General features: G+C 49.5%; 9 protein-coding genes across 9 annotated transcripts; 5 read left to right on the top strand and 4 right to left on the bottom strand.

The window, feature by feature from the left end:
• Nucleotides 1-3: 3 nt before the first annotated feature.
• On the bottom strand, nt 4-1,428 carry IAQ61_011984 (uncharacterized protein; the record flags this gene model as incomplete). The annotated part of the gene is made up of 3 exons (XM_066099431.1): nt 4-425; nt 483-811; nt 878-1,428. 3 exons carry the CDS (start codon nt 1,426-1,428, stop codon nt 4-6), a joined length of 1,302 nt encoding a protein of 433 aa, XP_065950950.1.
• A 1,315-nt stretch (nt 1,429-2,743) lies between these two features.
• Nucleotides 2,744-3,515, top strand: IAQ61_011983 (uncharacterized protein; the record flags this gene model as incomplete). The annotated part of the gene is made up of 2 exons (XM_003844524.2): nt 2,744-2,824; nt 2,880-3,515. Coding segments are annotated over 2 exons (717 nt in total), but the record flags the coding sequence as incomplete, so codon positions are not given.
• A 1,337-nt stretch (nt 3,516-4,852) lies between these two features.
• On the bottom strand, nt 4,853-7,414 carry IAQ61_011982 (uncharacterized protein; the record flags this gene model as incomplete). Its single annotated transcript, XM_066099430.1, has 1 exon — nt 4,853-7,414. One exon carries the CDS (start codon nt 7,412-7,414, stop codon nt 4,853-4,855), a length of 2,562 nt encoding a protein of 853 aa, XP_065950949.1.
• A 150-nt stretch (nt 7,415-7,564) lies between these two features.
• Nucleotides 7,565-9,763, bottom strand: IAQ61_011981 (uncharacterized protein; the record flags this gene model as incomplete). The annotated part of the gene is made up of 1 exon (XM_003844523.2): nt 7,565-9,763. One exon carries the CDS (start codon nt 9,761-9,763, stop codon nt 7,565-7,567), a length of 2,199 nt encoding a protein of 732 aa, XP_003844571.2.
• Nucleotides 9,764-10,081: 318 nt separating this feature from the next.
• On the top strand, nt 10,082-12,240 carry IAQ61_011980 (uncharacterized protein; the record flags this gene model as incomplete). Its single annotated transcript, XM_003844522.2, has 2 exons — nt 10,082-10,400; nt 10,445-12,240. Exons 1-2 carry the CDS (start codon nt 10,343-10,345, stop codon nt 12,238-12,240), a joined length of 1,854 nt encoding a protein of 617 aa, XP_003844570.1. The 5' UTR covers nt 10,082-10,342.
• Nucleotides 12,241-12,537: 297 nt separating this feature from the next.
• IAQ61_011979 (uncharacterized protein) lies at nt 12,538-13,527 on the bottom strand (the record flags this gene model as incomplete). The annotated part of the gene is made up of 1 exon (XM_003844521.2): nt 12,538-13,527. One exon carries the CDS (start codon nt 13,525-13,527, stop codon nt 12,538-12,540), a length of 990 nt encoding a protein of 329 aa, XP_003844569.2.
• A 556-nt stretch (nt 13,528-14,083) lies between these two features.
• IAQ61_011978 (uncharacterized protein) lies at nt 14,084-15,316 on the top strand (the record flags this gene model as incomplete). The annotated part of the gene is made up of 1 exon (XM_003844520.2): nt 14,084-15,316. One exon carries the CDS (start codon nt 14,084-14,086, stop codon nt 15,314-15,316), a length of 1,233 nt encoding a protein of 410 aa, XP_003844568.1.
• Nucleotides 15,317-16,267: 951 nt separating this feature from the next.
• IAQ61_011977 (uncharacterized protein) lies at nt 16,268-16,554 on the top strand (the record flags this gene model as incomplete). Its single annotated transcript, XM_003844519.2, has 2 exons — nt 16,268-16,449; nt 16,503-16,554. 2 exons carry the CDS (start codon nt 16,268-16,270, stop codon nt 16,552-16,554), a joined length of 234 nt encoding a protein of 77 aa, XP_003844567.2.
• A 451-nt stretch (nt 16,555-17,005) lies between these two features.
• On the top strand, nt 17,006-17,532 carry IAQ61_011976 (uncharacterized protein; the record flags this gene model as incomplete). Its single annotated transcript, XM_066099429.1, has 2 exons — nt 17,006-17,175; nt 17,235-17,532. The coding sequence occupies 2 exons, from the start codon at nt 17,006-17,008 to the stop codon at nt 17,530-17,532; spliced, it is 468 nt and encodes a 155-aa protein (XP_065950948.1).
• Between the last annotated feature and the right edge of the window lie 1,832 nt (nt 17,533-19,364).

Genomic DNA, 19,364 nt, shown 5'->3' with positions numbered 1-19,364 from the left:
TCTTCAACGACGAAAGGGATCTAGGCTCCTGGGAACAAGAAATACCATACGACGTGCAGTAGGCCCAGGAACTGGCACAATATCCCCATCCCGTACCACAGCAGGCCTTACCGTGATGGCGAACTGATCCTCAAGCCCCCCTGGTTGCGGATCGAGAGGTGCCACGATGGTCGGTCGGGGCAGTGGTTGGATAGGTGTGGGGTGTACCTGGGCCAGCGGTGCCCGCTGTAATTCTTGGGTGCCGAGATCTGCCATGTTTTGCTCGAAAAGACGATTGACCTGTTCGATGTGTAGATTGAGGTTTGCATAGTTGCGTGGATCGGCGGCAACGTTGACACCCACGTGTTTGCAGTGACGGGTGTGCTGCATGATGCTAGAGTATGGCACGAGACATTCCCAGCAGAAGTGGTGGGTACAGTGCCGGCCTGTGTATGTGTTAGTAACGGTATTTGCGTTATATAGCTATTAGATGCGTGACTTGCAAGCCATGTGGTCGCAACCACCTGTCTTCTCGATATTCACACCGCATTTTGGACACGGCTTTACCCCAAGGCTTCTGAGAGCTGCTGCGGAGGCCTCTTCTTCCTGATGCACCACTTTGGTGCAGCTCTTAGAGCCGTGAGACTCCCAGGGACGTGCGCAGCTGAGACAGATCTGGTAGTCGCAATAGGGGCATGCAATCATGCGTTTTCTGGTTCTGGCCTTGCCCTGGCAATCTGCTATGCAGAAGTACTCGCCACAATCTGATGAAAGGCATGCCATGTAAGACGTGTCATTCGAAAGGAGATATTTAAGAAGAGCTTTATCGTACCTATCTCAAGTGTTAGTCATTGAATTTCATGCAGTAAAGTTCTCCAGTAAAATAGTAATCACTCACTCTCCATACGCAGCCTCGGTCATGTTCAGCTTGAGCATTTGGAGACTCAGGGCAAGGTTGCAGCCAGGAAATGGACAATCCAGCTCAGCTCGACCAAGCTGACGATTGATGACTTTGGATTTGACCATATTCGAGATACAAAACCTGCAGATAACCTTCCAGTGCTGACAGACATAATTTTCGGTAATGAATTTGAAGCACGTCGCGGTGGCTTTAGTATCGGCACAAAGCAAGCATTCCGTCTTTTCAGGCAGCAGCAGCTTTTTGGGCTTCACTGTCTTCTTGATCACTTTATGAGTAGCCTCTTCCGTTGCTGATGCCTTGGTCTTCGCGGGAGGAATTTGTTTTGTACGGGTAGGAGCTCGACGAGATGCACGGGTGAAGGCATTGGTCCCAGTGTTTGGCTCTATTGCCGGAGCGCGCGGCGGCCCAATGCGAGGTTCAGGTTCAGGTTCAGGTGATGTATCGATGACGATAGGATCAGCACGCGAGCCAATTGCGTAGTTGACACGGTGTCCATGTTGGGTGCTCAGTCGGGTTGAAGGTGCCATGCAGGTTACAGTCCAGTTCGTGTGTATGTGTGCATGTGTGTATGTGTGAAGGTGGTGGAAGAGTGCGGGCAGTTACTGGAGAGAGACCACAGTTTTATGGCCTAGTAGACCTATGCTTTCGCTTGGTAAAAGTTAAAAATATTCCAGGTGATGTGCGGCCAGTGCAAACAACTGCCTCGCAAGTGAAGGCTACAAGACGCAGGTCATTGCGGGTATGCGCAACAGGCAGCAGAAAGTGCGCATAAGCCATTCACAAACCGTTTGTTCGCGGCCTATTTAGCCCACTTTATAGTTCATATGGTGTCTCAGATGAAAAGTGAACCACAAGATTAAGCTCAATGTTGGCGTCCGAGGTGACTTCTAGACATTTCCCCATGTGGCCTTACATACTTCTTGAGTGACCGATGATCCGCTAGATACCTCTGAATCAAACGAATATGACTTCAAAACCCGAGTGAAGTAGTCGTCGGCAGTTTGGAAGTATTAATATCTGACTTCAAGGGCGGAATGGTGAAGCAAGAATGTCAGATGTGGCGATGGGTGCAAAGGCGATGATATTGGTACAAGTCGCCTGTGTTACACATAATGATCTATTGCCTTGGGCAGCAAAGAAAAGAAAAAGATGATAGGGAACATTTGAGATTCAGTCAAGTAGTTGGCAATTTGAGAATCGGGTTGCAAAACTGCCCGCTGTGGTTTGGCCACGCAGTTCAGATCATAAAATGGAGATGGAGAATCGGCCGCAGACATTGTTGACGGAAGATTCCATTCTCAGAAAGTTGCGAACGACGTGAAGACGCTAGCGCCGGTGCACACACCTAAATAGTTACCATACGACGGTAGGTACTCATGAGGCCGCATCCACTTGTCACACCAATCGTATGGGACGTCCATCTATCTTCCTTCTTCCACTCCCCGTTGCCCAATGTGCTTCTTCCCCAGGTACAACAATTTATGCCTGTCGTTCTTCCTTGGCCACAACTGTTTCTGTGTGTTGGTCAGGCCTGCTATTCAGTTCTGATGACTGAATGGCCTTGTAGGGTCTATTCAGGCGCCGCATGGTCCACCTAGGACTTTGATACGACCTTCGGAGTCTTGTTTGTAGAACGGGTAGTCATGTCACTGTAGTAATATGTGCCATCATTGGTGACTTACATCCTTCGATCAATAGTCAGAGCCGTCATGCTACAGTCAAAGAACATCTCTTCTATGACTGGGCAGCGCTATTAAAGCGGCAGTTATCACCAAATTTTCCTGGACAATGAACGAAAAGCAATCTCAACGATAAATCAAGTTTCATAAATGCCCATCAAAGACCGCTATACTGTTGATCATGGCTGCTGCCGGGAAGGACCAACTCGCTCAGATTATGGGAGATATCAAGGTGCAAACCCCGGTGAGTGATTATGGTTCCGTATACCAATATCCCAACGTGCTTACGGTGCGCTCAGAAAAACAAAGAAGGGTACTGGATATGCCGAAGACATGAATTGTCCGTACCCATCGGAAATCTCACATGCGGTGCAGAGAGTCAGGAACCCTGCATGCGGACACGATTGGAGGATATCTACGGATCCAGGACCGAGGATCCTAAATGGGGCTGCGTGGGTTGCCTCATTAAGGCAGCCGGCGAGTCTGAGTATCCATTCACGGTATTGAATAAGCCATACCAGACATACTGCATACATTATCTGCACTGCGGAACTACATACAATCCGAAAACGAAAGAGGGCGCCTACTCCTATTGGGCGTGTGGGAAGCATAAAGGTGCGGGTCCGGTCCGTCGTATCAAGGCGACACATTATGCCCATTGTGGTGTTGAGAAGTGTCAAGTCGGCCTGATATATGGGTATACATATAAAGACTGGATATGGGCCCTTCCCGAGAAGCCCAAGGACAAAAAGGATCTGGGAAAATTGCAGTGGGCCTGCAGATGCAAGGACACGCTGCATGAATGTGATAAGCTGGTTTGTGTGATGTGTGCACTTAGGCCCGATCATGAAGAGGCTACCTATGTCGTCCGTTGCCTCAAAGCAGAGAATCTCGATAAGCAAGTAAAGACTGATACGTCAAAACCTGTGAGATAGATATCCCGAGATTGTTTTTCTATAGTACACTAGACTTAGTATAGATATTGCTGGTACTGTTTAGTGAGGCGTGCTATCATTCAAACAGAATCAATGGCACATGTCACCCGCAGATATACAGTCTATCACTCAGATCATTATTTTGAACCTAGCGAGTAGCGCTAGTAATACTTGACAATTAGTATCTAGCTTTCAACAGTCCTGTGGTCCCCGAATCATCACATCACGTAAGAAGCATCTTATAGCAGCCGGAAAGTTCTCCATTAGAAGACTTTTTTGATAATTATTGACCTCCCTCTCGCAACACTCTAAGGCATACACAAATCGCTATCATTTTTCGCCCATTTCTCACAGGGCTTAGCTAAGAGACCTTGAACCAGATTCCCGAGAAGCTGCCATATTTGATCCCAAGGATAGCCTGCTCTGGTTACTTTTATGGACATTCCCGCGATTGACTTAGAAAGAGGGCTACTTGGTGCGCCAAATTCAAGAGCTTGAACCACCACAAAAAGGGATTAAGGTCAGCAAATTCAAGCTGTTGCCTCGATTAACGAATTGAGACGAAGGGACTCTAGAGCCTTCTAAATAGCCTAGATTAGTACGCAGAGTTTAGACGTGCTATGCCTTATACAGCTGTGAATTGGAGGCTAAACGTAGTCTCTGGACTCAACTCGATGAACCTCGGAATCAGATACACGTATAGAGAGATTCATCAGAACCACAGGGCATTTGCGCAGTTTTAATCACTCAATTGATGTATATTGTAGCCATTTATATTGGCCTACTACTGAATGAGGTTGTATAGCGTAGTTACTAAGAGCTGAGAGTATAGTCATAGTACTGGCTGTCATTTGTATTTAGTGATCAGCATAAGAAAGAGCCTAGGCAATGACTTGAGAAACGTCGAATTGTCTTGCTAAGCCAGCCTTGTGCAATGCTGCCAAGACTCCCTAAGTCCAAGTAACACAATTCTATTGCGGAATTATACATAGGCCTATCGCTTACTTGTTTCTCTATTTACAGAATTCCTCGCATGGCGTCATGTGCTGGAGGAAGACGGTATGGCTAACCAAGGTACTGGTGGGAAAAGTTTCCGCCCCGATATTGCGTGAAGTGATGAACAATGTTATAGAACGGTACACAAAGGGGCAGAAAATGGGATTTCGCGGGCATTTATCCATTCACTATGACAAGAATTCCTGTATTCTCATTGATTCTTTTGCATCATCGCATCGTAGCGCCACCTGCGCGAATGGCGATACTTCGTCTCATAGCGTACTCATCATCACATGGGCGCCAATATCCCAAACGCTCACGTCTGGCAATAGATCCACCCTCTAGTTTTCCAAGTCATACAGCAAACACCCCCCAGTCCTGAAATTATACACAAATGCCCTTCCTCCCTCTCCACTAGTATTGCCCTCCTCATTCCTCGTCTCTAGCCATTGCGCCCGGTATTTCAAAAGCAAATCGTGCAGCTCTTGCAGATACTTACGTTCTGCAATCGGCATCTTCTGGATGGCATGGCGCCATGAGTCTGGATCGCTGAGACGAGTCTCCTTAATGAGCGTCATGGCTTCCTCTTTAGTTTCAATGGCCGCGATGGGTGCAGATCGGAAGTCTGAGAGGAGTTCTGCGGAACGTGTTTGTGCGGCTTCGACGATAGACCACTTGTTGCTCTTTTTGCTGCGATGTTGTGCGATAAGAACGTCCACGTTGGATTTTGCGGCGGCGGAAGTTGAGTTCGTGTGTGCGGCTTTGATGAGCCGTTGCGCTGCGCTTCCTTCGCGTCCCTCTCGGTCTCGAAGCTCATTTCGTAGGTAGTTGAGTAGATCGTTGGTTCGGAGATCCGTGTCTTCCTTTTTGGCAATAGATTTGACCTTTAGTTCCGGCTTGTCCGGCGCGACGCCATGCTTGATGATAATGATCCAACTGTGCCTATCATCCCGATAATGTCGCAACAGGTCTTCAATAGAATGCGCGTCGACAGCTAGCTCAGCAGTGTATCCATGTGCGATCAGCTCTGCAACCATCTTCACGCCCGTAGATCGAAGTATATTGGGATCAAAGCTTGCCACGAGACAATCGCAACGGCGTGGCATCCATGAGACCAAGGGCGCATCTTCTTCAGCGTGCTTCTTAAGGAAGCTTGACTTTTCAGGCTTCTTCAGCCACCGGGCCATGGAGTTGACTAGCTTGTCCCATCCCAGATTGACACCAACGGCATGGTAGCCTGCTATAGGATGTGCGTGAACCGAGCCTCTTGGTCGATATTCTCCAATCAGCTTGTCATATCTACCACCTGCTGCCAGCACCTCGCGCTGCTTTGTATCAAACAAACATTGGAACATGATGCCTTTCGCATAGAAGCTTTCGTTGAAACTGCTCAGCACGCTGATGTACACTTTCCGCTTTATGTTCCAAAGCTCCATATAACGTACAACTGAACGAAGATGGGCAAAAATGGCGTGTGTGCGATCCAAGTATTTTGTGCCTTCTAATAATCGTCGTAGCCTGGAGAAGGCTTTCTCTGGTGTATCTCGCCAGTCAAAGCGGGCTAAATCGTCGATAGAGGTGGAGGACACACCAATTTCAGGTGATCGTAATTCGTTGCGGACCTTCTGCCAATTGTGGCTCGAAATGTTGAGTCTACTCAAGATGTTCTTAACCGCCCATCGCTTCGGAACGCTGATCCGGCAGAATTCCATAATCATATCCAACAAATCAGCGTGATTGAGATGAAAGCACATCGGTGTGTTGTTGATGGATGGAAAGTTGTCGACAATCTCGTCCACTACCTTCAGCACCTCGGCCTCCTTCAGTGCGAGATCTAAGGTGTCATGCGACAGAATATCGAAATCAGCTTCACCATTGCTACAAGGGGCACCGCCAGCAGGGCTATCGCGGTAGACTTGCCCAATTGTAAAAGTCTTTTCTAAAAATGGTGCGCCTCGCCCAATGCTGCGAGCGTAAGGTAGCGTGAGATCGTGGGGCAGCTGCACAAGGGTACCAGAAGGATCAAAGAGCTTTACCACGTTCTTGTTCGCGTAATGATCAGACCACGGCAACAGTAACGGACGTTGAACTTCGACCGCACCATGGCTTCGGAATACCATAGCCAAGCGATCTTTGACCAGGTTTTGCAGCAGTATATCGTTGGTCCTAATGGCCCGTGTAGCGACACCCGAATCCCATGTATAGTCTTGTGCTTGAATACCAGGCTTCTGAGAAAAGAGTGCAGCCATCACCTTTGCATAATGTGGAGAGTCGCGGTCGGAGAGTGCTTTGAGCGCTTCCTTGATTGCTTCATCTTCGATTTGCAGTGGTACTTTTCCACTGCGCAAGAGTTCTGCGCAGCTGGGACGATCTGAAGGTCGATGAGAAATTAGAGAAGTGATGATGGAACCCTGCAAAGACTTCTCAGGTTTTTGAAAGTCTTGCGGCAGATCATGCTTGCGTTCTCGTAGAAGTCGAATGACTTGATCACGTTCCATGGCTGTTCTCAAGGGAAAACACATCTCAAAGAAGATGATACCCATTGAGTACATGTCGACTTTGTCGTTGTAGCTTCCGGTGACCGTGGAACTCAGCTCTGGTGCAACGTACAACGCTGTACCCACGCTACGAGTCATATCGCCATCTTGTATGCCAGCAGATGTCTTCTTGTCTGACCGTTGGTATTGTCCACTTGTAGCAAGGCCAAAATCTCCAATCTTTGGAACTTTTGCGACATCGATGAATATGTTGTGCGGCTTCAGATCGCGGTGAATGATGCCATGACCATGGATATGAGCGAGCCCCTCAAGTATTTGTCTGAAGAGTCTCCAATACTCATCAGGGTCATCGTATAGACCTCTTCGAATCAGATCGCCCAAGGTCTGCTTTTCACAGAACTCCATTTGAATATACAGTATAGATCGAGCGGTTCGTGCATGTTGAGAATGTGATAAACTGCGCCTCTTCACCATTGGGGACCGAGGCCCGCTTGCCGTACCCGTTCCATCTTCTGGTAAGCAAATTAGCATTAATAGTCCTACGCTGAGATTGGGTCAGTACTTGCCAGAGTCTGATCCAAACACGACTGCACCATCGTCATCATATTCATCATCCAACTCTTCGTCGGAGCCAAACTCAATCCTGGGATAGCCGCCGGAGCTGATAAAGTCCAAACCGCCAGTACTACCATTCAGCGCAGTATCTCTAGTCGTGCCCGGCGAGATGTCGGAATCTGAGTCTGAGTCGTCCTCGCTAAGTGCTGTAGTGCCATCTCCGTCTGCTTCAGAAAAGCCGGGAGCGTCTTCTTCAGGCCAGGCGGTATAGTAGCGTACAACACAGCTATGATTCAGGCGGGACAGAAGCATAACCTCGGAGAGAACCTCGGTCAACGCAGACGCAGACTTTTGCTTGATTTTCTTGATCGCATAGATGCGGCCGTCGACTTTGTTACGCGCTTTCACGACTTCACCGTAACCACCTTTTCCCAGTCGGCCTTGTTCTACCCAGTCGGTCGCATATCGGGAGTAGGATGTAGGGACACCCGCTGAAGATTCTCGACGCAGTCTCCAATGACCCGACGTCGAAGAGTGTCTAGACCGTATTGGTGTAGGCGGGTGTTCGTAAACAGGAACATCTTCGCGCAGGAATTCGCTTGGAATGAGATCGAACGCAGATGGCCGTTTCTTGGGATCCGGCTTGAAAAACTTGCGCATTATCTCTTGCAGCGGCTCAGAACATCCGACAGCGTCAGACAAATCCTTTGGCGAGTTATACTTCTCCGGCGCGTCCAGACCAAAAAGCATTTGAAGGAACACAACGCCCAAGTCCCACACGTCGGTCTTACGAGTCCGGCGTATGTCTTGTGCGAGTTCAGCAGCCACCCAGAATACCGACCTTGACGTGGCAACAGCCTGCTCGCCTCTGCACAGACCCTGAAGTTGATGTAAAGTATCTTGAAAGGCACCATCTGTGAATTTGACGGAGATATTTCCGCTTGACGACTTCTGAAACAGAATATTGTTAGGGTGAATGCGTTTGTGTACCAAGCCGTTGCGGTGGTAGTAGTCCAGTGCCTCCAGGAGCTCAATTGTCCATGAACGAATTCTGCTAACCGTAATCTGTCCGTCATCCTCAAGCTTGTCGCGCAGCGAGCCTTTGTTGGCGTACTCCATTAAGATGTTGATCTCCCAGCCTGCGTCAGAGAGATATTCAATCTTGAAGTCTAAGATGGTGAGAATTGCGTTTTGTCGTAATCGCTTGACATCCTCCATTTCCTCTTCAAATTCCATTATGGCCTTCTTCAGTTGTGGGCCTGCAGCAGAGTTACCACCTCCTACGCGCATACGTTTCAAGACAAAAGTTAGGGCTGCAGTACTGTTCATAGGTTTGACTAGTAGCTGCTCCGTAACAGGTCCAACATGGAAGGGCACAAGACCCTCGACCGCACTGCAATCAATCATTGCGTCATTCTCCTGCCAGACTATAGTCCTGTCAAATGACACATGGTTCTTGTTGCTTTCAGTGGGAAAATAAGAAGTGGGGGCATTGGCTGATGATCTTGTCTTGCGCTTCGCCATCATTTCTTTCCGCCGTATCTCGTCACCGACCCGTCGCTGCAAGGCGCGTTCTTCATCGGCTCTTTCCTCATCTCGTTTCTTCTGCAACTCTTCCTCTTCGCGTTTAGCAATTTCTGCAGTCTCCGCTTCCTGGACGACGCGTTCTGCATCTAAGTTGTCGTATGCACCGTCGTTCTCGCGAACGGCTATCTCGTCTTCAAGGACATCTTGGATACCAGTTGCAATTTCATATATCATAACCTCGCCAACTAATTCCTTGGGCCGATCCTGGATCAAGTTTCGAAGATTATCCCATGTTCTTTTTCTCAACTTCTCTCCACCTTCCAGGCTGAGTTCCGGAAGTGACTTGGGGTAGGTTGCTGTCAGCTTGACGCAGAGGGTGATGGAAATGTCGTCATTTGAGTAGGCTTTCAATTTTAAGCGCAGTACGCGATCTGTAGTTTTGCTCCATGCACCTCTTGCTTCTGATTCCTCATAATCTTCCATGAAAACGGCTTTCAGAACTTCACGTTCGTCTTCCTGTGCCTTTTCATAGGTTTCAGAGGGCTGCGACACCAGTTGAGGCCGCTCCAATGGCGAGTCCTCGATTGGACTGGCCGGACCTCTGACATCGTCCCCAGTAGGTGTGGATGCATTATTTTGTTGCTTTTTGCGTGGTGTCTTGTGCGGTGCCATGATGGGCTGACTTGTGTAGGATTGTTAATGCCGTCATATGAGGTTTTTGACGGAGAGACTAGCAGCCGAAGCTGCCTGCCCTTCACACTGCAGACATCTTGTTTGTTTATATTCCAATTGAAAGAGCGTTTGATGGTGACGAAATTGGAAGTCTCTGGTTGCCAACACATGCAAATAGCGGTCGGTGGGGGGGGGGCGATGCTGGCAGCCCTGTGGACCCCGCAATTCCACGCCAAAGCCCAAGAAGGGGTTAGCGCCTCAACGCGACTTGGTTACGCCTCCAGGGTGCCAGTACAACACCACACACGCTCAATCACACAATATTGCGCCTTCCATCCCAGCTACGAAAAGAAAATAGCGCTTGGGAACAGATCGGAGAATAGCGGCGATTGTATCCCGAGAGTTGGAACTCGCATCAGCGCTTCATCTGAAATTCCAGCCTTCGTTTTCGACGAGTAAACAATAGCCCAAACAAGGCATCCATCACAGCAACACAGTAAAACACTGGGCCATACTACCCATCTACTGTCTTTGAACGTATCTCTGGGAATTTACTTGGTGCCAGAGTAGCCACCGACCATGTTTTCGTGGATTACGGGTCCACGCATTGCCAATGCGATCGAAGATTTACAGCCAGGTATGGCCCCAAGCATGGGCATGGAGACGTACTGACGCGTGTAGAGAACAATTATGAGTCAACTATTATTGAACAGCCTGAGACACCTGCACATCAGTTCGCCGTCAAAGCGTTCAAGCATGCCATATTCGGCACTCCCGCACCCGAAGACACGAACGGTGCCTCGAAGCCATCAGAGCGAAAGAAGCGCCTAGACGCAGCCAACGCGAAGAAGATAGACTTACCAGCGCCGCCAGAAACTACGCCGCCAGTATCGCCTTCAAAACAGCCGGGCGGTATACTAATGACCCCTGGGACCACGAGTAAAGGGAGGAAAACAGTATCGTTTGGATCGCAGGTCATGGATAACGAGGGTAAGAAGGTCAATGGGGGCAAGAGTGGAATTCCAAATGATTGCCCAGGAAAGTTTCCTAGCCCTTGGACACCTGGCGCGCAGTTGAAATTAGATCCCTCGAGCGACAAGAGGCCTCGCAACAAGCTTACTGAGGCTTTGCTGGATGCACGCACAACCACGCAGCCGACATCAGGCCAAAAACCTCGGGCGAGAGACGACACTGACATCACGATCGACATGGGTGCGCCGCGGTCCGAGTCTGGGAAATACTGGAAGGAGCAGTACGAGAGCTACGCTGAGAGAAGCGAGAAGGAAATGAAAAAGGTCATCGCAAAGCAGCAATTGGCCAAGAAATTTGCCATGAAAAAAGACGGCGAGGTGACAGAACTTGTCACAAAACTTGAACAAGAGCGCAAACGATTTAGGCAACGTGAACGAGAATTGGAGCAACAGAACAAGAACTATCAAGAGCAAGCACAGAGGGCAATAGCTGATAGCGCATCAGCCAGCATCGAAATTGCGGAGCTGAAAGCACGTGTAGCCATCTTGGAGCGATCCGCTGCAATGTCATCATCAGAGATTCAGAACAGGCCATCTTTCGATATATATGAAGATTCGAGCAAAACACAGCCACAGCGACCTCAGGCGCGGGAACTCGACGCTTCACTCGCCCCATCGGTTAGTATGGCTTCTTCGAGCAAAGAAAATACCTCGCCGACGTCTACATCACAACGTCGTCGACCACTGCTTGACGCACCAATCCTTCCCAAGCCACTAGCGAGGTTTGGCACCGATGATGGTCAAGTGTCCCTGATGCTGGGCAAATCGCCTCGTGCTTCTTCTCGATCTACCGACACCTCTGAGCAAACACGACCAGCACCAGCAGAGATACCAAAATCGCCTCTGGACTCGCGAAAATGGGATTCTATCAAGGAGAATGGTCCACCCAGCTCACCCTTTGTCGTACTTCCTTCAAGCCCACTACCCATGCCATCATCAGATCCTTGGCTTGCAGCAGAAGCTAGCTCGATATTGCAAATGGACAAGATGGCGTTACCTGTCTCAACAGGAGTGCCATACTCGAGACCTGAATGGAATCCACCGCCTAAGAAACCTAGGCATGCGAAGCAGACAAACACGGGTAGCGCAGGCCGCAAGACTGGATACACCACTGCAGCCAGGAAGTCTGTAAGCACAAGTACCAAAGCCCTAGACACTAATGACATCGCTCACGGAATGGGATCGAAATCGACCACTACAAGCCGGTCTCTAGGCAACGCGGTGGAGGAAGAAACCAAAACCACTACTGTATCGAAAGCGGCGACAACTAGAAGTCAGTCTGCTAGTGATCCGAAGTTCGGCCTCTCAACGCTCACGGCTCACCATGCCGAGGGTTCCAGGCAGGTCAAGCAAGATCGAGCAGAGATCTTGCCTACAGACCGCAAGGCAGAGGCCAGGCGCAGACTAGAAGCAAGGAAGAAGTTGCGAAAGAATGCGGCTGCTTGATAGATATTCCGTCGAAGTTCCCGGCAGGCGATTTGCTCCCGACACAAGGGAGGTTGTGATTACATTTTTGTTTGGGTATCGCATTATTGTTTACTAGCATTATCAACGGCGTACGGGAAGATACCTCAGCGTGTTATGTCTAGCCAATGGCCTGACCTCTATTCATATATGCGTCTATTCAATACAGTGGTACATCACTTATATGCTCATTGGGTATCACACTCCTCCACCGCTTATGCGCCGCGCCTGCAAATGCAAAATACCTCAAATAGAACCGCGCACATGCCTCCCCGCTCTTCACTTCTCTCCCGACGCAATCGCCTCCAGCGCCTCAAAGACCGCCAACGCGCTCCCCTCGAGCGCTTTTCTTTGCCCCCCACTCATCTTGCCCAACACATAGCGACTAACAACTTGCGGATCTCTACTCTCGGGTCTGCCGATCCCCACGCCTACCCTCCACCACTTCATGGAGCCCAATTGCTGTTGACAGCTCTTGATCCCATTATGCCCTTTTGCACTCGCCGCGCCCAGTTTGACCGTCACTTTGCCGAGCTCCGACTCCAACTCATCATGCACAACCACCAGGCGGGCCTCTTCGCGCTTTAGACTTTTCGTTTGGACCCATTGGGTATATGCGCGCTTCAGGGCTATGCCGCTGATGTTCATGAGACTGGTGGATTGCCAAAATGTCCAGTCTTCATCTTCGGGTGGAGGGGCGGCGCCGTCGCGCACTTTGGTGTAGCCGCCAATGACGCTGAAGGAGTAGTGTGATGTGTCTGGTTGGGAGATTAGGCCTGAGAATCCCTTGGTGAAGGGCCGGTAGTTTTTCTTCGTGGCGAGGTGGCTGGTTACGATGTGGCCGGCTGAGTGGAGAGTGTTGGAGTACGTGGGGCCTGGGTTGCCAATTGAGGCTATGAGGAGCGGGTAGGATTTTTGAAGGGGTACTGTGGGTCGCATGGTTGTGAGGAGGGTGGTTTCGCAACCAATTGCGGGATCTGGGCGGTTTTTGACTTTTGGTGGGTGGTTTGGTGGTTTTTTGGAGAGTGGAGGGGAGGATTCGTTGTCGGTAGTTGCTGGGGTCGGCTGAGCGGAGTTGTATTTTTGTGTCCTCTTTTTATCGCGTTTTTCTTTTCGGCTTTGGGGTGGTGTGTGGATCGTAAAGACGGGGAAGGACGTGATGATGCTAAGTGGTGGTGTTGAATATGAAAGTTCGGGATCGGCGACAGGGATCAGCAACCGTGGCGTCACGTGCGCACGTGCGTTCGCGTCTGTCGTGTCAGGCATCATGGGATGAAGTTAAGACTCGAAATTTTGAAGATAAGGAAGACTCCCATACGACAAGTTTTGGACGGGGCAGAGTTTTTGGCAGAATATGCGCCTCGTGAAGTATTGGCACGAGCGAGGATAAAGCGCATTGTGAAGTGTATCGCCACAGTCACAGGGAAGAGTCATGGTTGATTTGTAAAGGCGGCCCGTTGCTCGCATCGAGGTAAGCCGCCCTTTTTTATCACTGACAGTGCCTAACATTCGTACTAGTAATTAACGGGACTCGAACTTCAATATCAAACGGGATTCGCATGTGCACCGTGGTCTAGAGTCGCTAGGTATTAAAGGTAGCAGATCGCGGAACATCTTGGCGTACATCATCATTCAGGAACAAGTGGTGCTTGTCTGCTGCGGGTAGCGGTTCCCGGTTCACTTCACGCCGGATATCGCACTCGCCACTTGCGCGTACCTTCACTCGCTCACACTCTTTCACTCTTGCTTGGCGTGGTATCTCACCACACCACACAATACGATATAGCGACATCACGCACACGAGAAACGAGCTCTCACTACTAAGATGGCTTCCAGGCAGACAACACCACCTCGAGCCACCCGTTCGGTGGGGAAACTGCCACCAAACCCTCCAACGCCGGAACAGATACGGAAGATGGAACAAGCCCGTCTCAAGGCCAAGGCCGCTGCAACACAAGCCCAAGCGAAACCTTCGCCTGCACCAGTCGCTGGTGCAAAGCGGGCATACTCGAACATCACATCAGACAATGCGCCAACACAAGTGCGTAATGCTGGCGTATCCCAGTCCAAGCCCGACCACAATGGCTTCATGCAGCCCCCCTCAAACGACTACATCCAGCCGGCGAAGAAGTATGCGCGATCCGACTTCATAGACTACGACTTCTCCAAGATGACAGACACGAAAGGTGGTTTCCTCAGCACCGTTGATGATCCTCACAACAAAGCCATGTGGAAAGGACAACCTAAAGAAGAGCAAAAACCTGAGGGTGTCACAATGGTGGAATGGGAACGCGAGCGCATCCGCCGCAAATTACGAGCCAATCGTGCCGGCCCCTACGAGCCAGGAATCTCTATTCTCAACGCCGTCAACGGCAAAGAAGAAGCCGAAGATGAAGATGCACTCCTCCTCGAAGCCGCTGAGAATGCCGAGATCGAAGCAGGAACCTTCAAAGGAAAATACGGCGACGGAAAACGCGACGTCAAAGGAAAGTGTCGAGAGTGCGCATCATTAGAGATAGATTGGAAATGGCAAGACATATTTCACATTGGCGTCTGCAACACCTGCAAAGAGAAATTTCCAGACAAATACTCGCTGCTTACCAAAACGGAGGCGCGAGACGACTATCTCCTTACCGACCCGGAACTCAAAGACGAAGACCTCCTCCCGCATCTCGAACGTCCAAATCCACACAAGCAGTTTTTCCACCCCATGCAACTTTTCTTGCGCCTGCAGGTCGAAGCCTACGCTTTCAGTCCCAAGAAATGGGGTTCTGCCGCCGCATTAGATGAAGAGTACGAGAAGCGCCAGAACGTGACAAAGGAGCGCAAGCAAAAGAAGTTCAAAAACAAGCTGGAACAGTTGAAGAAGAGGACGAGGGCAGAGGCCTATAAGCGTGCGGGTTTGACGGGTGGAGAGGCACAGTTTGGACAGGTTATCAAGGGGAGATATGATAGACATGAGCATGAGTGGGGTAGGAGTGTGTTAGATCCCGAGACGGGCTTGACAAGAAAAAGGTGTGAAGAGTGTGGCATGGAAGTTGAGGAATTGGACTTGTAGTAGCTGGTGTTTGACTTGGGAGGTTTGGAAATCCCCTCCCAACAGAAACATGGCGGCAAAAACATACAACAGCGGGGATTCGCCAGTGGGCACCCGCTATATTAGACAAAGTATTCAGATCAGGAGGATGGAAGCTTCGAGATGGTATACACAAAAATATCATCGAATTTCTTGAAGCGCTTCTCGTGGAAGCACGTTATGTTGATCATGCCTGCAAGAGCGATTTCCATTTACTTCAGCTGTAGTTCAAGCATCGCTCTCACTAAGACTATTAGAGGATGTATAATAAAAAGCTAGCGCTTACTTAGAAGTTCATGTATTATTACGGCACAGTCAAGGCAGGCGTCTGATTTGAGAGCGGCTCATTTCGCAGCCAGTGCATCCTGGGTGTCGATACGACTCCCGACTATGTAATCCATGGGATTGTCCCGATGGAGGATATGAAGAAATAGCCATAAGAACAGGCAGCTCGAGATCCATCTTCTAGTCAGTCTATGCCGTGAATTGTATCCTACCCCTTCGTCAAACCATGTCATACAAACCCAATCAGATTGATGCCGCTAATCTAGCGTACCATTACAACATGATCACAACCGACCCACATGGGGTATACTACCAGCTTAAAACAGGAGCACAGGGCTTCCCAACTAGTTTCTGGGCTTCGGAACTGTCTGAAAACCTGTTATGAGATTCTAATGTTCAGATTATGTCCTAACCTCATCTGTCAATTTGCAGTGGCTCGCAGCAAGCCCCCTCCCTCTTCATCGTAGCAGGTATATCAACCTACCGCCTCAACTCGCAACTACAGGCAGGAAGTCATTTCCACCTTCCGAATTGTCGCACATACTCTGGGACCTCTTATCCAAGGCGCTTCTCTCAGTCAAAACCATTGGACAATCTGCCTCATTGTGTCAGGCGGTTCCGTGCAGCGAATCATGAAAACGGACCCAAATGCTCGTCGTGGAATCTTCGAAGTCCATGAGCATGTCTACAAAGTCGAATACGGCAGTTAGATGGTTCGACCTTTCGGCTACAAGTGGGCTTCTCGTTGACCCTGTGGAGAGCGAAATTCGATCTCAAGGTTGGGATCGGTATGATATGACTGAGGGTGGAGTTGGATGTCGATGGTGGATGTAAGCGTTTAGCGAATGGTATTCACTTGTGTGTACTAATTGAGCGTTGGTAGCATGACGGTCATGCGCGGACTCGCTGACGAAGGTTTCGTTAATGGAGAGTAACTCGAAAGCAATCTTGCACCAGCCCTGAGCTACAATTACTCGAAGAACCTTGAGCCTACCTGTTTATTAAATTCATCGAAGAGTTCTTCCTCAAACTAACCATCGTCATCCTTTCGCTGATTATTTGATCATTGTGGCTGCTGGTAGTCCCAAGCCTTGCGCATCAACAAGTTAATCGCGACTCCTACAATCCCAAAATTCAAGGTCGTTGACCTAATATGAGTAAGAGCCAATCCCCTTCCTTCCTAACATTGTCATCTTCAAATTTCTCGGGATTCAGGAAGGCACAATGGTACTAGCATGTTAAGAACCGAGGATGCCTTCTTCCTGCTGGTCATAGAGCACACACATGTTTGACAAATATTACACACAACACACCACTAGGTCCAACAGCCTATCCATCATTCAACATTCTCAACGTTCCAATTCAGCGACTCCGCTTCGAGCAAAAATGTCCGACTCGAGCGGTCCACGACCAGCAGACACCGAGGCCCGCAACGAGACTGATACTCAAAACAACAACACCGCAGAACCCGAACGTTCTACTCACGACCAAACCGCTACCCAGCCCACAAACTTCCACATCCGCAAGAAATCCACGGAAGAAGTGAAAGCTGCTGCGTAATTTCGCCCCCATTGAACTCCTCCCCTTCACACTCAGCTAACACTTCCACCCCCAGCGCCGAACTCAAACCCAGTATGCTTACCCCCGGCCTAAAACAGCACCCGGATCAAGCCAGCCTCGGCGGCAAAGAGTGCGCAGCTCCAATGGAAGACACACCCGAGAACATCAAAGATAGCTGGAAGAGAGATTCATTTTTTAAACCGGAGGCTCGGACCCCGATAGGATCGATGACGGTGAAGCATATCGACGAAGGCACGATTTTGTATCATTGTGGAACGTGTAGGGAGTGCAATACGCCGAATCGGGAGAAGTGTAAGAAGTGTAAGGATGGGTTGGGTGGAGAGGAGTGCTGAGGGGTTTGGGAAAGTAGGTGTAGGTGTTGGAGGTTGGGATTGTGAGTTGGAAAAGAAAATTGTGGAGTATTATTGTATCGGCTGGTTTCTGGGTTCTGGGTTGAGGCATCATTTTGGTGAGTGTGTTGCTTGTCACCTTGTATGACAAGTAATTCCCCTGCACTGGGTAGTTTTTTCAAATTCATCTTTTGAGCTACGGTGTTCAGAACAGCAACACTGGCTGGTACCTAATACCACCCGGTCACCGAATTCCTCAGAAAACCACGTCAAGTCGAGTCAACATGAAGTTTTTGAGTCATAAAATTGTATGAATATGGGCTGTCGTGCAATTGCTACTGCTACAACAAAACCACAAATATTCACCAGCTACCTTCTCCCACTGAGAATTCTTGACATCACAGAAGATCAATAAACTCATAACAGCTACTTTGCCATGTCCACCTTCGATGAGGAATCCCATTCCAACAGAGAAGACACCCAGCAAGACTCAGAGCACCCCTATTCGCGCCGTTCCCCCGAGCAACTGCACAATGAAACAAGGTAAGCCGAGCCCCCATAATTTACGAACCTACCACATCACTCCAATACCAACGCCCACCACAGCTCAAAAACGAGCACTCTTACCTCCGCCCTCAAACACCAACCACCCATTTCAACACCCGACCCTTCAACACCGGACCCTTTAACACCCGACCCACCAACCCCCATACCCACCACGACGAAACTCAAGCCCTCAGTTACAAACTCCTGGACAGAAAACGCTTTCAAGAAGGCCAAAGCGGAACGTGTGTGTCCTTCGACTACGACTGAAAAGTGGAAGTGTTATGATTGTGGGGGTGAAAATTCCCATGATTGGACTATGAAATGTGAGACGAGGGGGTGTAAAGCAGCGCAGAAAACAGGGGGTTCGGCGTCTTAACGGCAGGGGAGACCAAGGCGGGAAGAAGATAAGGCGATGCGGACGGAGAGGGCAGCAAGGGAGCATCAGATCATGAGTGAGGAGGGGCTGACGGTAATTGGTGAGTCGGGTTGGATTTATGTGGGTGGGAGGACTCAGGGGTGTGTGTTTGTGCATGTTTTTTAAGGCGTATCTAGTTATACAGAACTCAACAGCATGTGCCGGTGAAACAAGGGCTAGCTTGTTTCATCGAAAGTAGATGTTGGGTGCTGCTCTTGGTCAACCACAATTTATTTCATTCAATCTACGTGTATTGAAGCGGGCGATATATTGACTCTGGACATTGATGTTCCACTCTCTAAATCCACTGCGGTACAATCCCGACATCAAACTTATCTAGACAAAACATCGCACTGAGCCGTCTCCTCTTCCACCAACTTTCCTCCTCCCCGTTCCGTCTCTTCCTGCACCACTCAGCCTGAGTATCAAGATAAGTTTCAAAGCTCGGATACTCTCTCATTACTGCAGATCCGCCGGAAGCCCATGTAACACAGAGCCAGGTCAACTTATCCCACGCCTCCTCACTCCCTGCGAAGTCTCGCATTGCACATCTGATACTTATTTTCTGAGACTCTGTATATTTCGGATCATTCAAGACGCGCAAGACCCCGGCTTTGATGAAATCCACAGTAACAGGTGGAATGAGCCATGTGTTGTAAATATCTATAGCGCCAATTTCAAGCGCTTTTCCAATTTGGAATGATCCTGTTGGAAGGAAGAGGCGATGTGATTTGTGTCTTTGATGTCTACGGGTATATCCCAGCGATCCCACCGTCCGGGAATGTCTAGCGCTAAGTCGGTATAGTAGGCTTCGTCGTTGGACAACCATCGTACCGAGTCTATTGGCACTACGGTACAAAACCGGTTTACAGTA

The sequence above is a fragment of the Plenodomus lingam genome, assembly GCF_022343315.1.
Source record: "Plenodomus lingam strain CAN1 chromosome Unknown scaffold_20, whole genome shotgun sequence".
Lineage (NCBI taxonomy): Eukaryota > Fungi > Ascomycota > Dothideomycetes > Pleosporales > Leptosphaeriaceae > Plenodomus > Plenodomus lingam.
Note: the sequence above shows the minus strand (reverse complement) of the source record. Positions and strands in the feature narration are given on the sequence as shown.